This window comes from Trichomonas vaginalis, chromosome VI, assembly GCF_026262505.1.
Source record: "Trichomonas vaginalis G3 chromosome VI, whole genome shotgun sequence".
In the NCBI taxonomy this organism is placed as follows: Eukaryota; Parabasalia; order Trichomonadida; family Trichomonadidae; genus Trichomonas; species Trichomonas vaginalis.
The window spans coordinates 15,770,243-15,794,045 of NC_067208.1; the positions used below are offsets into that span (position 1 = coordinate 15,770,243).

The 23,803-nt window shown below is 29.9% G+C and overlaps 11 protein-coding genes and 1 pseudogene across 12 annotated transcripts, besides 5 other annotated features; 5 read left to right on the forward strand and 7 right to left on the reverse strand.

The window, feature by feature from the left end:
* Positions 1–4,600: part of a mobile genetic element that runs on past the window's edge.
* Positions 550–1,152, reverse strand: TVAGG3_0872320 (phage tail repeat-like family; the record flags this gene model as incomplete). The annotated part of the gene is made up of 1 exon (XM_051250109.1): positions 550–1,152. One exon carries the CDS (start codon positions 1,150–1,152, stop codon positions 550–552), a length of 603 nt encoding a protein of 200 aa, XP_051085584.1.
* On the forward strand, positions 1,855–2,703 carry TVAGG3_0872330 (uncharacterized protein; the record flags this gene model as incomplete). Its single annotated transcript, XM_051250110.1, has 1 exon — positions 1,855–2,703. The coding sequence occupies one exon, from the start codon at positions 1,855–1,857 to the stop codon at positions 2,701–2,703; it is 849 nt and encodes a 282-aa protein (XP_051085585.1).
* On the reverse strand, positions 2,708–2,950 carry TVAGG3_0872340 (serine threonine-protein phosphatase family; the record flags this gene model as incomplete). Its single annotated transcript, XM_051250111.1, has 1 exon — positions 2,708–2,950. The coding sequence occupies one exon, from the start codon at positions 2,948–2,950 to the stop codon at positions 2,708–2,710; it is 243 nt and encodes an 80-aa protein (XP_051085586.1).
* On the reverse strand, positions 2,969–3,331 carry TVAGG3_0872350 (uncharacterized protein; the record flags this gene model as incomplete). Its single annotated transcript, XM_051250112.1, has 1 exon — positions 2,969–3,331. One exon carries the CDS (start codon positions 3,329–3,331, stop codon positions 2,969–2,971), a length of 363 nt encoding a protein of 120 aa, XP_051085587.1.
* Positions 4,601–5,090: 490 nt separating the features above from the next.
* Positions 5,091–6,224, forward strand: TVAGG3_0872360 (protein serine/threonine kinase protein; the record flags this gene model as incomplete). The annotated part of the gene is made up of 1 exon (XM_001299796.1): positions 5,157–6,224. One exon carries the CDS (start codon positions 5,157–5,159, stop codon positions 6,222–6,224), a length of 1,068 nt encoding a protein of 355 aa, XP_001299797.1.
* A 751-nt stretch (positions 6,225–6,975) lies between these two features.
* TVAGG3_0872370 (Ankyrin repeat family) lies at positions 6,976–7,116 on the reverse strand (the record flags this gene model as incomplete). The annotated part of the gene is made up of 1 exon (XM_001299795.1): positions 6,976–7,116. One exon carries the CDS (start codon positions 7,114–7,116, stop codon positions 6,976–6,978), a length of 141 nt encoding a protein of 46 aa, XP_001299796.1.
* Positions 7,117–7,407: 291 nt separating this feature from the next.
* Positions 7,408–8,601, forward strand: TVAGG3_0872380 (ankyrin repeat and protein kinase domain-containing protein family; the record flags this gene model as incomplete). The annotated part of the gene is made up of 1 exon (XM_001299794.1): positions 7,408–8,601. One exon carries the CDS (start codon positions 7,408–7,410, stop codon positions 8,599–8,601), a length of 1,194 nt encoding a protein of 397 aa, XP_001299795.1.
* A 418-nt stretch (positions 8,602–9,019) lies between these two features.
* On the reverse strand, positions 9,020–9,730 carry TVAGG3_0872390 (small GTPase mediated signal transduction; the record flags this gene model as incomplete). Its single annotated transcript, XM_001299793.1, has 1 exon — positions 9,072–9,725. One exon carries the CDS (start codon positions 9,723–9,725, stop codon positions 9,072–9,074), a length of 654 nt encoding a protein of 217 aa, XP_001299794.1.
* Positions 9,731–9,845: 115 nt separating this feature from the next.
* Positions 9,846–9,882: a mobile genetic element.
* A 606-nt stretch (positions 9,883–10,488) lies between these two features.
* Positions 10,489–10,628: a mobile genetic element.
* A 576-nt stretch (positions 10,629–11,204) lies between these two features.
* Positions 11,205–11,242: a mobile genetic element.
* Positions 11,243–11,653: 411 nt separating this feature from the next.
* On the reverse strand, positions 11,654–12,919 carry TVAGG3_0872440 (uncharacterized protein; the record flags this gene model as incomplete). Its single annotated transcript, XM_001299792.1, has 1 exon — positions 11,699–12,913. One exon carries the CDS (start codon positions 12,911–12,913, stop codon positions 11,699–11,701), a length of 1,215 nt encoding a protein of 404 aa, XP_001299793.1.
* A 1,098-nt stretch (positions 12,920–14,017) lies between these two features.
* TVAGG3_0872450 (lipase) lies at positions 14,018–16,238 on the reverse strand (the record flags this gene model as incomplete). Its single annotated transcript, XM_001299791.1, has 1 exon — positions 14,848–15,927. One exon carries the CDS (start codon positions 15,925–15,927, stop codon positions 14,848–14,850), a length of 1,080 nt encoding a protein of 359 aa, XP_001299792.1.
* Positions 16,239–17,958: 1,720 nt separating this feature from the next.
* Positions 17,959–18,195, forward strand: TVAGG3_0872460 (N-acetylmuramoyl-l-alanine amidase family; the record flags this gene model as incomplete). Its single annotated transcript, XM_051250113.1, has 1 exon — positions 17,959–18,195. The coding sequence occupies one exon, from the start codon at positions 17,959–17,961 to the stop codon at positions 18,193–18,195; it is 237 nt and encodes a 78-aa protein (XP_051085588.1).
* A 1,441-nt stretch (positions 18,196–19,636) lies between these two features.
* TVAGG3_0872470 lies at positions 19,637–20,132 on the forward strand (annotated as a pseudogene). Its single transcript has one exon. A coding segment is annotated over exon 1 (496 nt).
* Positions 20,133–20,268: 136 nt separating this feature from the next.
* Positions 20,269–23,803: part of a mobile genetic element that runs on past the window's edge.

The following is a 23,803-nucleotide window of genomic DNA, read 5'->3' on the forward strand; positions in this document are numbered from 1 at the left end:
GACTTAAATCAACCACAAGGTGGTGAGGTAGATGAAATGTCATATGACGACAAATATAGACACTTCTCCATGGCAAAGATGAGACAAGTTTTAAATATTTACAATAGCCGTAAACAAAAAGGTTTGGGAAACCACTCCCCGAAGAAATGAAAAACAACCCCGACTTAGAGAAAGACTATATATTTAATAGTTTAGTCAAAAGAGACAAACAAGAAAGAATGCCAGGCTTCAAACTTAAGAAAGGTGACAAAGTAAAAATAGAAATACCTAAACGCGACCATATGAAAATACTATTGACTATGACAACAATGGGAACTCGACAGGTACTCGCATTCGTGTTCGTAAAAATAGAAGAAAGTATACAAGAGAATATTATGAAGTTTTAGGCAAACATGGCAAAATGTACACACTGCAAGCAGAAGATAAAACTACTATTGTCAGACCTCGTTTCAAACTTGTCAAAGTTCAAGGTGGTATACTTTCAAAGACAGTTCCTAACAAATATAAGACAACTCCTGACGAATATGCTAAAGAAGTTGAAAATGACGACTAAGCATTTCTATACCATGCGTAAACTGTCATGTAAGGTGGCATGTAGTCTTTACTCTGTCCCGTTGTTTGCGTATACCCTGAAACGCGATGTGTATGGCTTCCTCCTACCTCAGTGTTACTCCAGTAACAATTTATAGCAAACTTAACGTCCTCTTTAACATCATATCCTTTACCTTTTGTCATTCCTGACCAATCCCAAAATCTATGACTATGCAAACCTGCTTCAGATGTACTTAAATTTATGTAGTGACTGTGCGCAGGTAAATTTGCACCTGAAATCGTTTTACTTCCACCTGTTTCCTTTGAAGAGTTTGCACAATACAAAAACCTGTCGACTATTTGAGTCCAAGTTCCAAAACCAAGTACTACTTCTGGTCTGGTAGAGTTCATTGACGTATAAATAGAGCCTATAGGATATAGTGTTTGAAGTATTTCTGTCTTTAACGTTTGAAGCTCTGTTTTGTCAGCTTTTTTATCTAACTCATCGTTAACATATGTTTTGTCAGCTTTTTTATCTAACTCATCGTTAACATATGTTTTGTCAGCTTTTTTATCATATAAATCTTGAGCAGTGAATTTAACTTTGTTTTCATCCTCCATGACATAGACATTTCTACATTTAATGTCTTTCATCGTTGTTATGTCATCCTCCGATGTTAAACCTTGTGGAAAGTTAGGAGGTTTCCAATTTAATACATCCCCACCAGTTCCATCAGGTTCTTCAACCGTTCCTGCAATATTTTCTATACCAACAGTTGCGAAGAAATCGTGTGTATGTCCAACGTCACTTTTCCTGTTTAAGGTTTCTTGTAAGTTTGTAATATTTGCAATGGTATGTGTATGAGTCTTTTTAGAATATTCTTTGTCAGCTCTTGTCACTTCACTTGACATTTTATTGTCAACATATGTTTTATCTGCTAGTTCAGGATGAGTATGTTCTTTCGTTGCATATGTTGCATCTGCTCTGTCATGTTCTTCTTGAACTTTTTCAATGACATACTCTTTGTCAGCTTTGTTGTCAATATCTGCCTTCAAAAGAAGTTCATCTATAGGTTTCTCGTTTAAAGTTCTTTTTGTTGGATTTATACAAACAGTATGGTTCTTACTGTCTTGAAACAGAAACTCGTCTGTCATTGGGTTTATCGTCAGTTTTAAGTTTCCTTCTTTCAATGACTCAGATATCTTAGAATAGTTTGAAAAGTTTGTTGTGTTCTTATTTAGAGCTTGCATAATGAGTTGTCGGTTGTGTTGTATTTCTCTCATAGACGCTGTTTCTTTCGACATTTTTATTCTAGATAAAATATGCTTCCAATAGAAAAAGAAAATTCAAGAGTTGCTACAACTAAACCATTAGATGAACTTTTTACGAATGTCGGTCAAAAGTTTGAGACAGAGACCGTAAAGCATGAAGGCTATCGTTTTGACTACCCACTTAGATGGCTAAGAGACCCATCTGTCACAAAAGCTATTGGCTTTCGTAGAATGAAGTTTGTGTCTGTAGAAGATAAAAGTTTTCCATTTATTGTAAGGTTTCATATAGATTATATATCTGAAGGGAAACGAAAAATGTGGGAAGAAATTGAGCTAATACAAGTTGACCTTTCATCTTCTCTACAGACTGCGTTAAAAAATATAGAAGATAAAATAAATTCATGTTATGCAAAATATGCTGATGAATATGCAAATACCGAGAGCACACTTTATGTGAGAATTGTATATGACAAACAAAATTCACAAGTGTCATTTCAAATCTACGAAGACAATCCAAAGAAAGACGAACAAATATATACAGAATTCACTGCAATGTCATGGTATTATTTGCAAAGAATGTTAAATCAGAAAGTCGAACTTCCTTTAGCAAATATTTACAGTCGATATGCAAGAGATGAACCATATTTATTTAAAGATGTTTTCGACCCAGCTGCTATTATTGTTCATGCTTCATTTTCTGGCGCCCAAAACTCTTTCTTATGCTTGGCAAATGACTTTTACGAAAAACCTACAAAGTTATACGAACCACCAAGTGGAAGTATTTCAGACTTTCAAGTATGGTTTACTACAGATGGAAGAAAAAGAATAATTCCATTATACCATGCGTTTTACTTAGAACTTAGTTTCATATACAACTACTATCGAACGATAAAAATATAATTTTTTAATACGGTTGAGGTGTTGGATTTGGTTGCCAACTAGACTGTGGTGCAGGTTCAGGCTGTTGTATAACAGGAGCTTGTTCTTCTGGTTCAGGGTCTTTAGGTATAATACCAACAAACTGACCTACTCTTTTACCAATATTTTTGACTCCGTTCCAAATTCCTTTTCCGACAGATTTTATTCCATTCCATATACCTCTTCCAACATTTCGAAAGAAGTTTCCTATTCTTCCAAAGAAACCCATTTTACTATATGTAAAAATCTAATGTCCGCCTAGTCTCTTACGTTTCCTGTTGAGTTCCATAGCATTCTTTAACTGGAGCTCATACATTCTGTTTCTCCTCTGGTAGAAAACATATTCTGGGTCAACTCCTGTGTTCGCGTCATCTGCATAAAGTTGTTTATATCCCACTTCAGGGTTTGTATAAAACTCTTTCCATCTCATATTTGCATACCATGGTGGCAAACCTAACGCAGCGTCATTTGACATGGCAGTTTGCATTTGTACATCTGTTGGCACTTGACCATAGTTTGCCATTGCAGTTTGTATTCTAACTTCATTTGGAATATTCTCTGGGTTTGGTTGTCCAGGTTGCTGTGCATTCGCTAAGTTCTGTGCGTCCATTTAATATTAGATAAAAATATCTCTTACGAGTACATATACTGAACATTTGCAGGCATTGGTTCATCTTCATATTCTCTATATCTTTCTGCCACGTCAAATAAGTAAATGACACAATGGAAAAAACCTAAAACAAGTAGTCCTATTTCAAACCACATTTACTTACTAGTAAAATTTCTTTGTTATGACACTTTCTCCAGTTTATAGGACCTCTCTCATATTCTATCTTATCGTATCTAAACTCATAGTCATGTATGTCCTCTAACCATCTCATGACACTTTCCAAACCACTTTTATCGGATGTAAAGTAAAAGCATGGATGGTTATGTAAAACGTCTAAAGTTTCTAAAGAGTCTCTCAAAGTCCAGTCTACTTGGTATTGAAAATCCCATGTGTTATAGAACGGTGGGTCCACTATAAAGAAAACATTTTCCTTGTTTTATATTTTTCATACAACTCTGTCCAATGACATCTCACAAACTCTATACCCTCAATATATTTTTTCTATGTCCTCTTTGAAAACATTTGTATAGTTAAGATATAAAACTTTTGACATAAGTGTTTCAATGTCATGAACTTTATAGCACCACTATATATAGTCTAGCAGATATACTATCCCAGTCTATATATTCTGCTTTTTTCAAAACCTCTCTCACAATATTTTTCTTATCTAATGGTATACGTTCCATCTTACCTATAGGTATCTTTTCTTTTAACGCTTTCAATATATTGTTTGTGTCTGGAATATGTTTGAGACGTCCATATAGTTGTCGAAGTCATGCATAATCTTTGAGTCAGGAAATATTGTATGGCAAATGAGATATATAGAAACTTCCACCGAACAAGTCTACAAATGTTAGACCATTCGGTAGTTTCTTAAGTTCTCTCAATAGAATATCTTTACATCTACTCTTATTTCCAAAGAAGGGTAACGGTGGTTTTGTAAAATTCATTTTATATTTAATAAAAATGTTTTTTCCCTGAAAAGTGACAGAAAAGTGACAAAACATGTACGAAGAAGTCTTGAAAATTCAAGAGGGTAGAAAAGAGGTTAGAAAAGAGGTTATATCTAACCTTCTACCCTAAACATTATTTTTGTCTGATTTTACGAAGAAGTCTTGACAAAACATGAAAACATATATAATTTGTGAAAAGCTCCTGGAAGACCCGTATATAAGAACTTCATTTATACTAAACATCTTCAGGGCTAGAAGGCACGAAGTGCCTGGAAGCCCCACTACCTTTTTTTTTTTTTTTTTTTTTTTTTTTTTTTCAATATTCGATTTATAAAAAAGAAAGTTTTTATGTCTTAGCAAGGCCTTGGGAATATTTTTATCCAGTTGGGTATTTCATCATGTTACGATTTTCAAAAAACAATTAATATATTGTGCAATACGAACTACTCCTTCAAAACTTAAAATTTGACAAAGATTTCAGAGTTTTCACGTCAAATTATGTGACAATCGAAGAAACTGAATTTCTTTTTTGCGTAAATTATTGCAAAATTTCTGACAAATAACCGATCGATTGACGGTTATTTCTATGAGATTAGATTATCTAAAATTAATTTATTTAAAAATAGTTATTGCAAAAATCAACATAGGAGTCTCTAAAATCTTAGAAGTTCTCAATTTTGATTTTTCAAAAGTATTCATTTTCAAAACTATGGAATCTATTAGTATAGTTGATATATGAAATAATATTCTAAATTATCCAAAATTTTTGCGTTATACAAATTAATTTTTCAAATGAGAGGTTAGGAAAAAAATCTGCGAACTTTTCTATCGTCATTATTTAATTTTTCCGAGCAATTTTATATTCAAATTCAATGGCGCTCTTACTCGGAATCGAAATACCCCCAAATACTATTATTGGAAACTATCAGATACAAGAAAAAGTTGGATCTGGAGCGTTTTCCATGGTGTATAAAGTCAGGAATCTTTCAAACAACATAATTTTCGCAATGAAAGTAATTTCAAAGGCAAATACAACTCAAGTTGATGACATGAATCAACTTAAGAAAGAAATACATGTTATGTCAATACTACGACACGAATTTATTACAAGTCTCTACGAAATTTTTGATGACATTAATTGCTTCTATCTTATTTCAGATTATTGCCCAGGCGGTGATCTCATGAGCTATATATCACAAAACGTCAAGATTGATGAAGAGAAAGCTGCAGAAATGTTCTCACAAATCGCTAAAGGGATAAAATTTTGTCATTCACAAGGAATTGCACACAGAAATCTCAATCTCGAAAGTATATTACTAGATAAAGACGACCATATTCGTATTTCAAACTTCGGATTGAGTGGTTTCATAGGTGAAAGGAAACTGATGGATTCGTTTTGTACATCTCCATGCTACGCTGCACCTGAATGTCTCTACCACAAACCATATGACGGACGTAAAAGCGATATTTGGTCGCTTGGTGTAATTTTGTTTATCATGATCACAGGAAATTATCCATGGCATGTTACTAACATAAATCAGATGATGAAAGAGATTGTTGACTGTAAATTCCAAATTCCCGATTTCGTATCTTCGAAATGCAAAGATCTTATAGAAAACATACTAGTAGTTAATCCAGATGACCTTTTATCGATAGATTCCATTCTTAACCATCCATTTCTCGTGAAATACAGCAATTCTAAAATATCTGACTACCAATCTACTCGAAAACAGTCTCTACCACCTCTTGTGCCTACTTCTGTTGTCAAGCCACCTGCTAGCGGTCGAAAGAGATCAGGATCTTTGACAGGGCAGCAAGGACAACACCAAAGATCAGTTGTTGTAGGAATTCCTATGAATAAGAATGGAAATATACCGCCAGGTGCTATACAATACAGAAGGCATAGAGTTAGCGCTGATTCTGTTTTATCCTCTCATTAATATTTTTTTTTGTTTATTATTTTAAATGTTATTCATGTTTATTATTATATTTCATCAATTGTTTTACCACATGTTTCATATGTGTCTTAAACAGACACAACTTTGATTTCTTTTTTATAAATTATTCAAAGTTACACTTACATCCCGTTGCCATACTCTCATTTTTACAGATGAGATACGAATAGAGTAACAAGTTTTAACTCATTTTCGGATGGAACTTACTCCAAATTCGATTACATCACAGGCAAATAAATTTATTGAGTGTGTATGATCTAACATCAGAATTTCAGCTCCTTTGACTCACTCTAGATGGTAATTCTGGAAAAACACAAGAAAGGGTGTCAAATAGGTGTAAGTGCGCTCTTAAACCTCATACAATAATTAAGATTTTTTGAAGGGATTTTGGTGATTTCTTTGTTTTTTATATTTTGTTGTATATTGAAGAGCCGTGCATCCAAATTCATCTTTTTCTTCGATATTTGCAAATTATGAAAGAAGATGACCAACTGCTTCTTTACTATTATGACGCGCTGCATTATGAAGAGCTGAACATCCATCTTCATTTTTTCCCCATTGATATCTGCACAATGTGAAAGAAGAAGCTCGACTATTTCCTTATTATTATGACGTGCTGCATAATGAAGAGCAGTTGTTCCAAATAAATCTTTTCCATATATATAGTTTCACCATGTGAAATAACAATTTCGGCTATTTCCGGACTATTGCAATATGCTGCAAGATGAAGAGGTTTTCATTCAATATCATCTTTTTCTTCGATATCTGCACCATGTGAAATAGCAAGTTCGGCTATTTCTGGATTATTATATATTGTGGCAATATGAAGAGCTTCGGATCCATTAAGTTTATGTATAAGATTTTCATCCAGACGCATATTTTTATAGAAGATAGGGAAATGGAAGTTTGATTAGAACAAATTTTGTGAAATTAGAGAAATTAAGCAAGGATATTTTATGTTCATAATAGAATTAAAGACAAGATGGAATCTTATAATGATAAAGATACAAATTACTTAAGCTTTCTTCAAGATAACCGTATTATGATGCAACTTGAAATGAATTTTACATTTTCAAGTTATCCACATACTGATGCTTCAAGTCAACAACTATATTTTATATTTTGTTTCTAAAAAATTTTGCCTCCTTTATATAAAATTGATTAAATGATGAGTGTTGGCAGATCTGGCTTTAAAAAGAAAGAGATGCGCATACAATTTGATCCAAATAGAGTTGCTCAGATAATTAAGGAAAATGACGTTGATAGTTTGATTCAATATCACGAAACACATGCAATTAGATTTCACGGACTTTCTATACCTGATTCTCCAATTAAAAACGGACCATTTGATACCAAAAACTTATCAGAAGCTCATTTAGCTGCATATTATAATGCATTTGAGTGTCTCAAATATTTAATTGAAAATTATAAATTACAATATGTGAATACATCAAGTGGATTCGAACCAATACATTATGCCACTCTCGGAAATTCATTAGAATGCGTTCATTATCTCTGCAAAATTGCGCATTATAAGATTCCTGAGATTAAACCAAAACTCTTAAAGAATTCACCTCTCTATTTATCTACATCTCTTCCAGATACAACGGTTTTTCAGTTCCTTCTAGAAAATTTGTCATTTTCTTTTGAAGAAATTGAAGTTTCCCTTCAAAATGCAATAAATCTTCGAAAACAGAATTTCATCAACATCATTATAAATCACTTAGAAAGTAACATCAATTATACGAAGAAATCCCTTAATCCAAACTTAATAAAATCTGTAATTAAGACAAATTCAATAGAAATCTTAAAATCTTTATTCAGACTTCCAATTAAGCTGTTGTTTAATTCAACTGAAGAAGCAAACATAGTTCGTTTAGCAATTCAAAAAAATAATATTGAAATGTTTAATTTGCTCCTGAAACGTCGCTTTATAGATATACCTTCACTCTCTGAAAAGAATTCATTACTCCATTTAGCAGCAAAGACAGGAAATCCAGAAATGATTCAATTTATTCTTGAAAATATCGAAAAAACAGATGTAAAAGCATTGGATGCATATGGAAATAATGCTGCGTTTTATGTAACTAATCTAGATGACATTAAGTCAGTTGAATGCTTTAAATTATTAATTGATGCAGGAATTTCAATAAATTCATGCTGTAATTCAGTTCATCTCTTCTCACATGTTATCTGTGATAATAGGACAATACCAGAAGTTGTTTTATTCTTCTTAAACAATGGAGTTAACTTAGATTTAGTTGGTCTTTCAGATAAAACACTGTATGAGATAGGATTGATCACAGCATCTCCACTTAATAAGGAAATACTTATTTCATGGAAGAAAAATTCCGAAAATTAAAAAAAAAAATTAAATTAAAAATATTCTTTATTTGTTTTTTAAATTCGAAATAAATCTGAAGATCTGAAATGTTAGCTAAACATTAAATATTGAGCGAGAGATTTAGTTATGTATAACTTGTATATTGTTTTAACTTGATCTAATTTTATCAAAGCATATCATTCCTTATATATGCTTTATTTACCTATGAAGTCGAATGCAATAAACAACAAAATTATTCTTATGTTTTGATATGATATGAATAATTTGATTATAAATTTGGACGTTGAAAGTAGATCACGAATATCCGACTGTACCCATAAGCAAATGACTTATATTAAAAAAAAATTAGAATATTCAATTGAATTTATATGTATTCTTGATTGTGGTTAAAAACAATTCCTAAATGAAAATAAATAGTCAATGTTATTTGGATAATTTCATGAGTTTTACAAATAGTTTATGAAATAAAGAAATAATAAAAATAATATCTATATCAATAAGCAGCATTCAGATTTCTTCTTCTTGCTCACTGGATTGTTTTCTGTAACGTGAATTGGATGTGATTCTGGATCAACTTTAATTTCTGCGATAACTTTGAAGAGTTCTTCGATACCGACACCACTTCTTGCTGATGTTTCTATGTAAAAGTTGTGCGGAATGTTTTGCGTGATTGTTTGGATTTGAATCGGATCAATATTCATCGAATCAAAGTGAGTTCCACATATAACTATGTTTGGCTTCTTGTCATAAGTGTATAGTTCTTTTGCCCAGACTTTAATAAGATTTGTCATTGAATCTGAGTTGTGAAGGCTCATACACATGACAAATACGTCTGTATCGTGATATGATTTAACTCTGATTTCTTTGTCATCATCACCACAGGCTGAATCCCAAATAACAATGTGAACAACAGCATTTTTATCTTGTAGATTCACATCCTTTTGGAAATTTGGTGTAATGATTGGAAGTTCTCCGTTTGGAGGTTCATTATTCTTGAAATAAAGTGCTAAAGATGTTTTTCCAACTCCGTTGTCACCAATAAGAACAACTTTGCAACTATATTCTGTTGGTTCTTGAGGAACATTTTCGTTGTTTTCCTGAACTCCCGCTGGAACTGCAGCACTTTCTTCTTCACCAGACATTTTTCAAAACAATTTTAAAACGTGCAGATTTTCATCAAAAATATCGGCACTTCGCGACAATGAATTATATAAATATATTTTGGATTAGCAATCTATACATAGTTAATTGATATTATATTGTAATAAACAGAAATTCATCAAAAGTGACAGCTCTCAATTTTTTGACATTTGTAAATTCGAAATTGAATGAGAAAAATGAAATAATACTAAGCATAATACAATATTCTAGATTTAATTATAATTAGGAAAAAGTTAGTTTTGAGAGTACTTTTCATAGGCATATAGAATGAAATCTTCTGAAAAATAATATCACATAAACTCATATTATTTTCTAATATATAACTATTTTATATAAAAATCAAATTCAATGATCTTAAAAGCGAAGGATAAACCTCAAAATTTACGAATATAATGAGTGGGAATATAATGCTTATCTATCATAAAACCATATGAAATATCAATTTTTGCTTTACGCCTAATTTTTGACGACAATTAGCAAAAAATGTTAAATGTTAACACTCAGTCCATTTGAATATGAAAAATAAAATTGACTTTGATTAAATGTTTTTATTTATCATGCAATTCTTCTTGCGACCAAAGATTTGAATAAAAGTTCAAAAAATAAGATAGCTTAAAAAATAATATACGGTAGTGTTTACTAATAGATGAATAGTATATAAATTCTATTAAAATGGATTTGATCCAAAAAATATATAAAATTTGATCATAAATAAAATCGTTTTAAATTACTTCTTCATTTAAGGGTGCCCTATAACGATAATGTAAACATCATAAAATTAACCTTATTAGAACTCGAATGAATGGATTATCCCGATTCTAGTTCTCAATATAATAGCCTTAAAAGTGCTTTTCTGAGGGTGGTTTATCGTCTATAGGGCACCCTTAAATTATAACAATTATTTTTGGTTTTATATTTTTTTGGATCAAATCCATTTTAATAGAATTTATATACTATTCATCTATTAGTAAACACTACCGTATATTATTTTTTAAGCTATCTTTTTTTTTGAACTTTTATTCAAATCTTTGGTCGCAAGAAGAATTGCATGATAAATAAAAACATTTAATCAAAGTCAATTTTATTTTTCATATTCAAATGGACTGAGTGTTAACATTTAACATTTTTTGCTAATTGTCGTCAAAAATTAGGCGTAAAGCAAAAATTGATATTTCATATGGTTTTATGATAGATAAGCATTATATTCCCACTCATTATATTCGTAAATTTTGAGGTTTATCCTTCGCTTTTAAGATCATTGAATTTGATTTTTATATAAAATAGTTATATATTAGAAAATAATATGAGTTTATGTGATATTATTTTTCAGAAGATTTTGTGTTCTTCTTCAAAATTTTATTTTTTTATTAAAAAGAATCTTTACAAAATATACATTTACTTTAATTAATATTTAAAAACGTGCTCTATCAACAGTTCCAAAAATTCAATATTTTAGCTTTTCTGAGGTGTCACTTTTGATGAATTTCTGTTTACGACAATATTTTTATTTTTTATGACTTTATTTTCGATAATTTCGAATTCGACCAAATAACAAATATCGTCAGATTATATAAACAAAATGCTATCGATTTTAATATATTAATGGATTCGTGCTTTCACAATGAAAACATATCATTTTCTTGCAAATTATTGATTTTCATTGAATCTTAAATGACTATAAATTATTGAAAAAGCTTATTGAATTTTCTTGTAAATCAAATTATCGTATGGCTCAAATTTTATCGACGAAAAGCAAATTAAACAGCATAATTAAAATATCGTTTCATAAAGGCCTAAGTGCACCATTAGACCTGAAATTATACATTTGTCTGTCTTTCAAAAGTTGAGAATATGATTTCATGTTTAATTTGAATTGAAAAAATAATTGAAAGGAAATTCAAAAAGAAACAATAATAACGTTTATTTAATATAAATTAGACTAATCAATAACAATTCATTCGTGTACAGAAGCTTCACTCTTCTCGATGTTATATTTATTCAAACGGCTTGCAGCTGGGTCTGTTTTGAAGGATCTTATGGGTGTGTTAAGTGATTCTTCTTCAATATCCGATGAAGAAGAATCAGAATTTTTAATCTTCAAAAATTTCTTGTCCATTGGAGATCCATGACTAATATTTGAATCAATGTTCCTTGATTTAACAATTTTCTTTGCTTGATTGGTCGATTTCCTTGTTGACAAAGAAATTGACTCAGATTTCGTTGTTTCTTGCTCCATTCTTAATTTTTCTTCTTCTCCGGTCATTCTCTTAGCATTGTTTTCATCAACTTTCGTGTTAACTTCGATCATTAGCTGTAAACGTGGATCAGATTTTTGTTTCGGTCTTTTTGGCTTTGGTTGAGCTTTATGCTTTGGTAAAACTAATTCTTCAACAGGTTTTCTTTCATTTTCGTTCGTATTTTCATCATCTGAAGATAAAACTAAGAATTTACTTGTAGCTTTCTTTGTAACCTTTGTAGGCTGCTGGTTTTCTTGGTTTAGATCTGCATCTCGCGTTTTTGTTGACTTAAGATCATCAGAATCGCTATCTGCTTCGGTATTTAAGTATTTATTATCTAATTTAAGTTGTTCGGCTTTGTTTGCTCGTTTTAGAGATTTTCCTATCACAACTTCATGCTCTGAGTCCGAATCTGACTCGAAATTCAAGAACTTGCTTTTAGATTTCTTCTTTTTACTCGTTTTTGATGTTTTTGAGGTAAGTGAGTCAATACCTTCTGCTTTTTCTGAATCATCAAACCATGGGCGAGACTTTTTATCTTGTTTCTCGCCTGGATTTGGCTTTTCTTTGACATCATCGTCATCATCGCGGAATAGATACTTCCTATTGCCATTTTTGTATTTAAATGTCTTTAATTTGAATGGAGATTTAGGTGATGTCGGTGGTGTTTTGTCTTTTAGTTCATTTGAACTGTTATTTTCTGCTCTATGTGGTGTTTGGATAACTATTTCGTCAGAATAGTCACTATTACTGTGTGATTTAGAGTGCTTGTCCGATTTCTTATCTGAATGAAGTTCATCATCTGATGATGATTCTTTCTTTGGATTAATAATGCTTTCAACTGTTTCAGCTACTTTCTCTACTTTATCTTCCTTGTTATCACTACTTCCATATGAAATAGATTCTCCCCTTTCAGAGCCTGACTCGCTCATTTTTTGTAAAATTAACGCAAAAGTTTTCAATTTCTGATTTGTTCGAATTTATTTCAAATTATCGTATGTTGGCTGTTTTTAAGGATATTTCTTTATAGTGTAAAATGTAAGATAGTCACTTTTTATCGGCCTACAATTTCAATTTTGATAATTCTCAAAAACAAATATTAAAATATCATCATCAAAATAATAATATTTTACTGATTCAATATTTTATTGCCACTTTTTGTCGTTCAAATCTTTTTTGCTAACTTACCATTGTAAAGCATAGAATTAGGTTATTCTACTAATTTGATGCTGGTGTGTTAAGGAAGTCAATTTGGAAAATTGTTTTCACTTTAGGAGAATATAATTTTCCATTTGGAAAATCTAAAAAGTGAGACGCGCAGGATTCGAACTTTTTTAAAAGTTGATTTAAATGAATTTTAGTGTGGAATATAAGGATAATATCATATTTAAAATAAGAATATACTAGTTTAGGTGGTATTAATTTTTTCGATAAATTTGAGAGTATGTACGTTTAGGGCATCAAAAGTGTCAATTCGCTCAGCGAAAGCTGAGCTAGCTTCGTTCTCGAAAGAATAAGGAAGGAGTGAAGGAGAATGATACAGAAGTTGACACATTCATATCATTTCAACAAATTTTGATCAAATTGAAATTCAATAAAATTCAATTCAATTCATATCCTTCAGTCAGTACATTGATATCCTTCTGCATCACAATGATAACTCGGGCATCAATAGTTCTACAACTAACTCAGAAAAAACAAGATTATTACTTCCTGCTTACAGCTTTTAAAAAGTTTCGATGATAAAAATCACTCTACTCTCGTTTATCGACATATGGTGATAGTAGGTAAACATATTCTTATCGATATTAATAAAAATATTGTACGAAAATCTTATCCAATTAGAGAGTTATTCATAAAGTATATGATAATTATAATTACTTTATCTTTGTTTATCTTTGAATAAACAATTTAATTTAAATTGCATAATATTTTTTGGTTGAAAGACAGGAAACTGAGTTGAGTTTGTATTATTTTATCGTTTAATTCATCGTATATCATGTGATCCAGATATTAAGATATTTAGAAAAAAAATTATTAATTTGATTAACAAATTTTAATCAAAATAGCAAAAATCTATTTGATAGCTGTAAACAAACAATAATTTTTATTTCAGGCAAAATCACTTATTTTCATCTAAACGTATAAAATTGTCAATTTTATGAAAATAAATTGAAAATCTCATGAAATGTAAAGGAGAGTAATATTTTCAATTTTCTTTTTTTCTTTGTCTCAAATATTTTCTGTTGGGAATTTTCTTGTTATCAAAAAATAATTTTAATATTTGTTTATTTCATTACATACAATAAAATTTTAAAAACTCTATTTCTTCTCAAGAAAATTTTTCCTTCATATGAAGAAACATTTTGTTCTCCATTTGATACTGAGTCTAAATCTCGATTTTTGAATTTTCTTCTTTCCAAATTTCTTTTTTCCAAATTAGAAGTTTAATTCAAATTTTCAATAGTTTATATATTTTCTCAAACCGTCTCGGATTTTCTCACTTTTTAGGGATTTTCTCTCAAAATATACAAAAATAGTAATATCAATACATGTGTCTAATATACTTTAAAACCATCGTGACAAAATTCAAAAACGAAGAGTTCTTCTCTCCAAATTTTTTTCAAAATCAAAAAAATGAGATAAAAAAGTGCGTTTGGAAAATTCATTTTTAGCATTTTAGGAATTTTCTCACTTTTCTTCCAAATTGACATCCTTAGGTGTGTTCATTTTCAAACCATATAAATCTAAATATTAATCAAAAATATATTTTCATATAGCAAAATAGACTTGCATTGAAAAATTCAACTATCGTATATATACTAAAATCAACTCTTTATTTAAAATAACTTAAAAAATTAAATTATTAGTGTTCAAATGAAGAACTAAGTTTTGAATACAATTGTTGATCTTTCTGCATCTTCTTCATCTTGGAGCATGAATAGATTGCAATCACTGCCAATGCAATCAATGCTATTACAACAATTGAGCAAATTATGATGAAGATGCTTAGTTTAAACGATATCATTCTAGAAATAGATGAATCACCAATTCTTAATAGCCTTACTTGCAAACTCCAAAGAGAATGGTCGTTTATGGCCGCTTCATAAACGTTTACTCGATTTATTTCTGTATTATTAATTACTGTTTCATTTAAGAAGTTGTAATGAACTCCTTTCTTGATATGTAAGACTGTACCCCACATATATCTTAGATTTAGCTTATTTTTATCCTGATGATAAGAATACATTGATTCTGTTAGAGAATCTATGTTATTCATTAATAAATCATACATAGTTTGGAAGAATACGGATTCCATTTTAATGGCTTTCACATCGGCAATAAGTTTTTCTTTGAAATTCTTTGCTTCAATTGATTCTCTGTATGTATCATATAAATTTTGTCCTGAAATGGTTGTAATCAAATCAACATTGTTAATGAAATGGAATGTCTTTGAAGTATATTCAGGAGGAAGATATGACATCACTGGAGCTCCGTCTAGAGCAATAGTAACAATATTTTTGCCAGCTAGATCTGGATCTGTAAGTGCCATCGGTGTCATAATACTCGAAACACACGCGCCAAGACTAAATCCGGTAATGATGATTCTTCCATTATGTTGTTGCATGAATTTCTTTGTATTTTGGTATACGTGTTGAGCTGAATAATACGCTCCTCGATGGACTTTTAGCGTTGTATTACCGAATGTGACGTCAACTTCATGAAAATCAATATCTGTTTGCCAATCTTCATCTGAAAGTGAATACCTTGTGATAACATACAATGTGTTTGAATCATTATATACAAAGTGGTTTGGATAATATTTTGAATTATCTGTGAAGTTCAATAAGAGACCCTCAGAAGGAAAATCTGCAGTACCTGCCATGTAGTTCATATTAATCGTATCATTAAGGAATTTGATTGTAAATTCATTGAGTAAAGACATTGATTTTCTCCAAAATTTTATAAAAAAAAGTTTTTTGCATCCACCAAAAACAAACTGATTGTTACTGTATTAAATGATTCGAAAAGATAAGTCTCGCGTATGTTAAGGATGTACAGGCTTAATACGCATCTAAAACAATGATTATTCAATATATTAAATTTCCTAGAAAGTAATTATTAAGCCAAAATGTGCAGTAGTGGTATCAGTTAACTTGTCCTTAATTTTTTATGATGTTTCAGGATCAATAATAAATTTCAAGAACAGTAGTAGGATATGACGGGTTTAGTGACTTTTTTTGTTACATCTATATATAGACGATGCATTAAAATATATTTATTTATAAATCATTAAAAAAAATTAACATTAATTAAAAAATAATTTATTTTTTTATCTTTTATAAAAGAAGCTATATATAGATGATGACAGATATTCCGCGATTAATTAAACATTGTTTAAATCCTGAATGGGTTAAACTTCAATTTAAAAATGAAGATTGTGAATTATTAAATGAATATGAAAGCCAAAATAAGCTAATGAGGTATAAATATAATGATAAAGAATATTTAATTTCATGGAATCAATGGAGTCATAATCAAAGACCTCATAAACGAGAAGAAGAAATTGAAAATAATGAAATGGAAATCATTGATGACATTAAAGAGGATGGAATTCCTAAATTTTGTAGAAAAACCTTTAGAACTAAGTTAGGAGCATATAAACGTAGAGTATTAAATCCTGAATATCTTAAACATTTATTTAAAAAGGAAGACTGTGAATTATTAAACGTTAATGAATATGAAAATGCTAAATCAAAACTGAGATATAAATATATTGGAAGTGATGAAAGGTGTAAAGATAAAGATAAAGTTTATACAGTTTCATATAATAACTGGCACACGTTAGGGATAAGAAAACATTTAGGAGATTATGGGAAATGTTCTGAATTCTTCAAATCTAGTATGTACGAGAGAGTAAAAGAAATTAGAAATAATTATTTTCATGAATAAAAAATAAACTACCATAATGAAATAAAAAAATAATTTTTTTTAAATAAACTTTAAAAATTCATGTCTTACATTTTTGAATAATTTATTTTTTTAATTCGTAAGAAATGAGTGAATCAAAATTCGTGACTGTGAATCAATTAATGGATAAACTTTCACCAATTCTCACCCAGGTTAAACAAGTAGACGTTTATTTTGATGATTACATAGAAAGTTTATTTTATAAAGGTAAGTTTAATATTAAACCTATTGCTTTTGCATTTGATGGTAAATTAATCGAAAATTCAAAAATTTGGGAATTAATTCCGGATATTGAATTTATAACAAATATTAAGGATAAATGGTTTAAACAACAAGACCACCTCACTAAAGTTCTTTGTAGATTAATGATTAAAACTGAGGAAAAAGAATTTAACGGGTTTAAATATCATCCGTGTAAAATTTTAGAACTTGGTAACGAAAAACTTCAGAAAAAATTAAACGATAGACTATCAAAAGATAAAGTTGAAAGAGTAAATAAACGCGCTAAAGGTAAAGGTAATGGTAATGATGAAGAAGAATTTGATGAGTTCAACATTGAACTTTAAGAAACTAATGATTATTTGAATTTATGAAATCAATTATTTGATTCATTCTTTCTTCAATAATTTCTATTCTTTTTGTTAAATCATCAATTTTCATTAATGAGGTGATTCTTGATTGAGGAATAGATTTCAAACTAACAACACCTTTTATTTTTGAAATTTTGAATCCATCAACTTTAAACATTTTATTCAATTTACATGTTGTCAATTCTTCAAATAATTTTTTATTATTAGCATAATAGTCATTAAATTCTTCAACAGATGAAAAAATTTTTGTTTCAGTAATGGGTTTAACAATGTTTATTTTATTTTGAACATCTTCACTTTCATTTATTTCTTCCTTCTCTGTTTCATTTATTTTTAAAATCGGTTTCATTTATCATTAAATAAAAATTAGAATATAAGTGATGAAATATATTTTTTTAATTAATATTAAATCAGAAATGGCGGCAGGATTCTTTAAAAAGTTATGGGAAGGAATTAAGAAAGCAGCAAGTTGGGTTCATCAGAAAATAATAAAACCCATTGCAAACTTTTTGGCACCAGTAGCGAAAACGGCAGGAACTATAATTGGTGGAGTATTAGGTACTAAAGCAGGTAATCCAGCGATGGGAGCACAAGCAGGTAACGCAGTTGGTGGAATTGCTGAAGGAATACTTAATAAAATAGGAGGAAAGTAGTGGAAAAATAAATATTATTTTTATCTCAATATCGGTTGTAGTCTTTGATAAACTTTTCTCCTTATTTAAAACTTCTCTTACCGGAACATTAGGTGCTATTTGTTCGCAACGTCACTAATTGCTTCTTTATTCTTAAATATCCAATTTGCTCCCTTCTTCATTGTTTCCCAAACTTTATGCGCTCCTCTTTTTACTTTATCCCATAATTTTTTAAAGAATCCTGCAGCCATAGTTGATTATTTCATTAAAATTAAAAATTCATTTTCATCTTTTAATTTTGATTTTTTATTTCATCATAAATGACGACTAACTATTTGGTGCCAAACACTAAACCGATTAATGGAAATGTATTTCATTCATTCGAAAAGATAAATGAAATATTCGCAAAGAATGACGGTAGAAGATATTATAGAGAACTTGAAAGTTCATGCTATGACTCTGATGCTCCATATTTTGATGATAAACAAACTCATTTAAGAATTACAAATCCGGCTCATGATGTGAACCAATTAGGTGACACATATATTAAACGCAAAGTTAAAGCAACTAGTTTCAAATAAAGCTTTCACATGTGATGCCGCTTTTAAATGCATGCGTTTATTCGTTGGTTAAAATCATCAAATCAAAACTTTAAGCAATTAGAAGTAGAAACCGAAAGAGGTGATGCCGGTTATCTTCAGATGGATTGTGCCCGTGAATCTTTTGCATTTGCAACATATAAACCAAAATCAGAAAGGAAAGTTAAAAAGTTTGTTCATTCATTATATAACAATGTCCAAAAATATGATAACTCAGTATGTGGTAAATATATTGACCCTTCAGAAGTTTTCAAGAAAGCAAATGAAGAAGTTGATATCACTTTTGATATGATTATTCCAGTAAACGATTTGTTAGCATTTCAGGCGTTCGACGATTATCCTAAATCATTTGGTGATATCATTCTTAAATATTATGTTTTCAGGGATACTTTGGTATTTTGCAGGTTGACCCGTTAAGAGTTGCTGATTTACAAAATTACGTTTATGAAAAGATAACTGATGAAAATTATGAAAAGATTATGAATCATGTTTATAAATATGATCGCAAATTCCAACAAATCGGACTTCCTGCCAAATTAATTACAAGCTTAGCCGCTACATCTGCTGACGCAACAGTTGAAGACGTTATTATTTCATGCACAAAGATGGAAGTTTTAGAGGATAAATGTATTACACCAGGATATGGTTTAATTGAAGAATCAGTTAAAGCAATACCACGTTTATTCAGTAAGGAAGATCCATTCATGATTCCAGCTCAACATATTGACGTTCGCTCACTAAATGGAGGTTGCATCACTCCTGAAGGTATCAGCTCTGATTTCTCATACGCTCTGCATAATGTTACGGATATTGTGTTAGCATTTCCGAAGAATGCAATGCAAAGAACAGTTTTAGAAAATCCAATGCTTCGAGGTCTTCAGGTCACTATAGATTCCAGAAACTTCCCCGATCAAGCGATGACAACAGTGGGTGACATATTCTTTACACGTATGCTTCAAGCTTCTGATTTAGATGGAGTGAATGAATGCACGGAAGAATACGAGGACTCATTAACTAGACCACTGAATGCAGATGATGGCACGCCATTAGCTAGAACATGGAAAGACCAAACTTCATTCTTATGCACTATTCCAGTTCAACGTGATGGAGCGGGTATATTCTTTGATGGATTAGAAACTTTCAACTCACAAGTTACAGTACAAGTGAAAGCTTATCCAATCATTCAGGGTGTAAATGACACTTACTGTTCAAAGGTGACAAATCCTCCTCAGGTTTGGTTTACTAGGACTACGTATTGGACATGGACACCGGATGAAGGTTTGAAATATCATTCAACAGGTACACCACCACAGTATAGAAGTTCATATGATGAAATATTGATTGAATAGAAATGTTTAAAATTATAAATTATTTTTGATTAAATGGATTTAAATTCTGAAGAATTAGCAGGAGTATATAATACATACATAGATGATATGATTAATGAAGCATTGGGTGATAATAAAATGCTCTATCTAAGGAAAAATTAATGAAAATTCCATATTCTGAATGTTACTTAAATTCAATCACTGCAGCAATTGGTAAACAAAATAAAGGTAAAACATTAACGATATTAAAACAAATTATCATTATTGCTAACACTTCCCCTATTCACATGTGTTAATTTATATCAACCGTTCAGGTTCACCTTCAGATGATACATTTGAATCATTAAAGCATTTAATCAAAATTCCAATTATTTATTTATCACAAGAAGAAGCGAAGATTATTTGAAAAACTTTTTAATGTATAAAGAATTATATAATACAATCAAGAAGCAAGGATTAGAGGATAAAATTATTGATAAACAACGGGATGAATTATTTGAAACACTTTCTATTTCAAATTTTGATAAAGAATTTTTGCATTCACATTTTTTCTAGATGATGCAGTGAAATCAAAACTAATAACTAATGAGAAATCATATTTTAATCAATTATTAACTCAATGTCGACATATTCAGTGTTCATTCTTCATGGCTGTTCAATACTTTAAAGCATTAAGCACAAACATTAAATCAACCTGTCCACCCTTTTCATTTTCAGGTTTAGTCGTCAACAGTTGAACGTTATGCTTTATCAAGTGAATTTACCAATGAGCATTAATGAACTTTACACACAATATCAACAATTAGGAGAACATGGAAAAATAATAGTTGATTTAAATAAAGGTTCATTAAATTCGAATAACTTTTTATAATTAATTTTTATTTTTTATTTATAATTAAACATGAAGAAATTGCAAATCTTCTACAGGTTCCATTAAAACAAGGAACAAACAAAAAGGGTGCATATAATAGAACTATGAAAGTTCCAGATGGAATGAAAGAATTAGTCCACATTGTTGCCGGTCTTCAAAAGGATGTTAAACAAATGAGAAACGTTTTAACATTACCAGAAGCTCAAGCATATGCCAAACGTCATGGACCAAATTGGGAAGCACATGAAGCAGACATTACGGGTCCAATGGAAAACCTGATGGTATAAATGAAGTCTTTGTTACTGATGGTCAAGGAAATATTAAAGTCAAATGGGTATAAATTAACAATGACGGATTATCCTAAACGTAAAGCATATAATGAACGTTATCCTATGCAATTTGATGAAAATGGAAAAGCTGTTAAACAAACATATCGGAGACAGTAAAGATGGACCAATTCTTTCATACCGTCATAATCCATATTCTTATTTCAATGAAGAATTAAATGCTATTGAAAAGGACCAAACGGATTACCTCAATATGTTAACCAGTTTGATGGTCAATATGCAAATTTGAGACCTGAAATTCCAGCTAAGAAATTCTTTAAAGTTGCTTTATTCGATCCAGTGTTCAATGAACAGAAAGAAGCAATGAAAGCAGAATTTAAACCAATTCAAGTGGCAAGAATTTCTTCATCTTCACTTTCAGAAGCGTTCAAGGAATTGATAAAGAAACCACTTTATTCTCAACAAGGATATAACTTTGATTTAATTAAAGAAAGTGATAGACGTAAATTAGAAAAATCAGATGGTTTTAAGAATGCATGTAATGAAATGATTAAAGATATTGTAAATGATAAAATAAGACTGGAAGAAACTCAAATCAATATCAATAACATAATTGGTGCAGTTACAAAGAAAGTATAAGCAAACAATGATGAACCTTGGGATATTACCGTAACAACTAAATAAAACTTTAAATATATTTTTCTTTTTTTATTCAATTATAAATGAGAAGACGTTTCACTAGTCAAAAGAACACTAACGCAAAAGCAGAGATTACGGTTGGTTATAACGTAAATGATGATAAATCACGAATTATTCAAAATGTTAAAGTTAATGTTAGTCCTGAATTAACAAGGTCAGCAACTCAACCAAATTTATTAACTCGTGACTTAAAGAAAGAGAGGAGCAAAATAAAGAAGATGGAGACCCAATCATTTTATCTGAACCCGGTAAAGAACCTGTTGAAATTCCCACTTATCCAACATACCCCCCACCACTTGATAACCCAGGAATCTACGATTCCAGTCGCAATGCGCCATATAAAGTAGACATTAATTCAGAATTAATGAAAATATATCGCGATATCATAACTGATAATTATGATTCAATAATAAATTTAATTGACCAATCCGGTTTAATTATTTTACCTTATGAATCATTAATTCACATTATTGCCATTCTTTGTGATGTTCAAGATTCAGACGTGAAGATTCAATATTTCATAGATGATGAGGTTTCATGCTGCGGAACAGTTGCAAAAATAAATCCTATAAAGGATATTAGCACAATTAAGATATCAAAGAACGGAACAACAACTGAACTTCATTTAACATATAATGATATTTATAATAAAATAGTTGATGAATATAAAATATCACTTGAAAAATTCTTTGTTAAGGCTATTTAATATTCAAGCATTAACATTATCGAATAATAATCCTTTGAATCATAATCAATAATAATTGACCTTTCACCAGTTTCTATCGTTTGTTTTATTTCTTTTTGTTCCCCACTATCCGGATCAGTCATTGTAATTGTTTTTGTTATAGTATCTGCTTTATCTTTAACTTCAATCTTTTTTCCATCAGGATATTTAAACCAAAATTCCAAAAATTCGATATTGTCAATCTGTTCATATTTTAATCTATCAATTACATTTTTAATACCATCTGAAAATCTTATGAAATGGTCATTATATGGGTTTGATTGAACCAAATTTGAATGAAGTGAAATATAACCTGTTGATGAATATGACATCGACTCATATTTTCTGAAAACACTAAAATTTATAACATGAATGAATTTCTTATTCGTTGAATTTATGAATTCTTGAGGTAATCTTATTCTAGTTTTATTTATCACTGGAAAATAACGCTTTACCATATTTTTAATCGTAATAAAAATGTCAATTATCAATATTATTTCGAATAATAACTGTGAATTAAATTTAACAGTTAGCGGAATTTATAATGTTACTCTCGTTTCTGTGAGTGGTAAATTTAATCCCATTCTTTTAGACCCTTCGGATTATATATCATTTATTAAAGATGACCTTGAAAAAACATATGATATGTATATAAATAATGTGATAGTGAAATGGGATATTAACATGATTTTAAGTTATTTAAATGAATCATTTATCGTATGGTATGAAGAAAATTTTAAATCAAAACCTGATAAACTTTTTGAACTTGATGAAATAAATAACCTTATTAAATTTCCGCTGAAAATTAAATTTTGTACTCCTCGTCTTCGTTCATTGTTGGGGATATTAAATTTTGAAAAAGATGTTGGGGATGTTTTGTATTCTGACACTGGGTCCAATTTCATTTTAATCAAATGTGATAAAGTTAATACCCCAATGAGATTTTCACATCAAACATTAGACCCTAACTCTTACCCATCAATACAAAACATTTTATCCATCAACTTAAACATATTTTCTTTATCTTATCCATTTCAATTATCCGGGAATTCATTTATTCTTCATTCAAAAGATTTATCAAATATTAAATTTAGAATAACTGACCTATTTGATTGTGATTT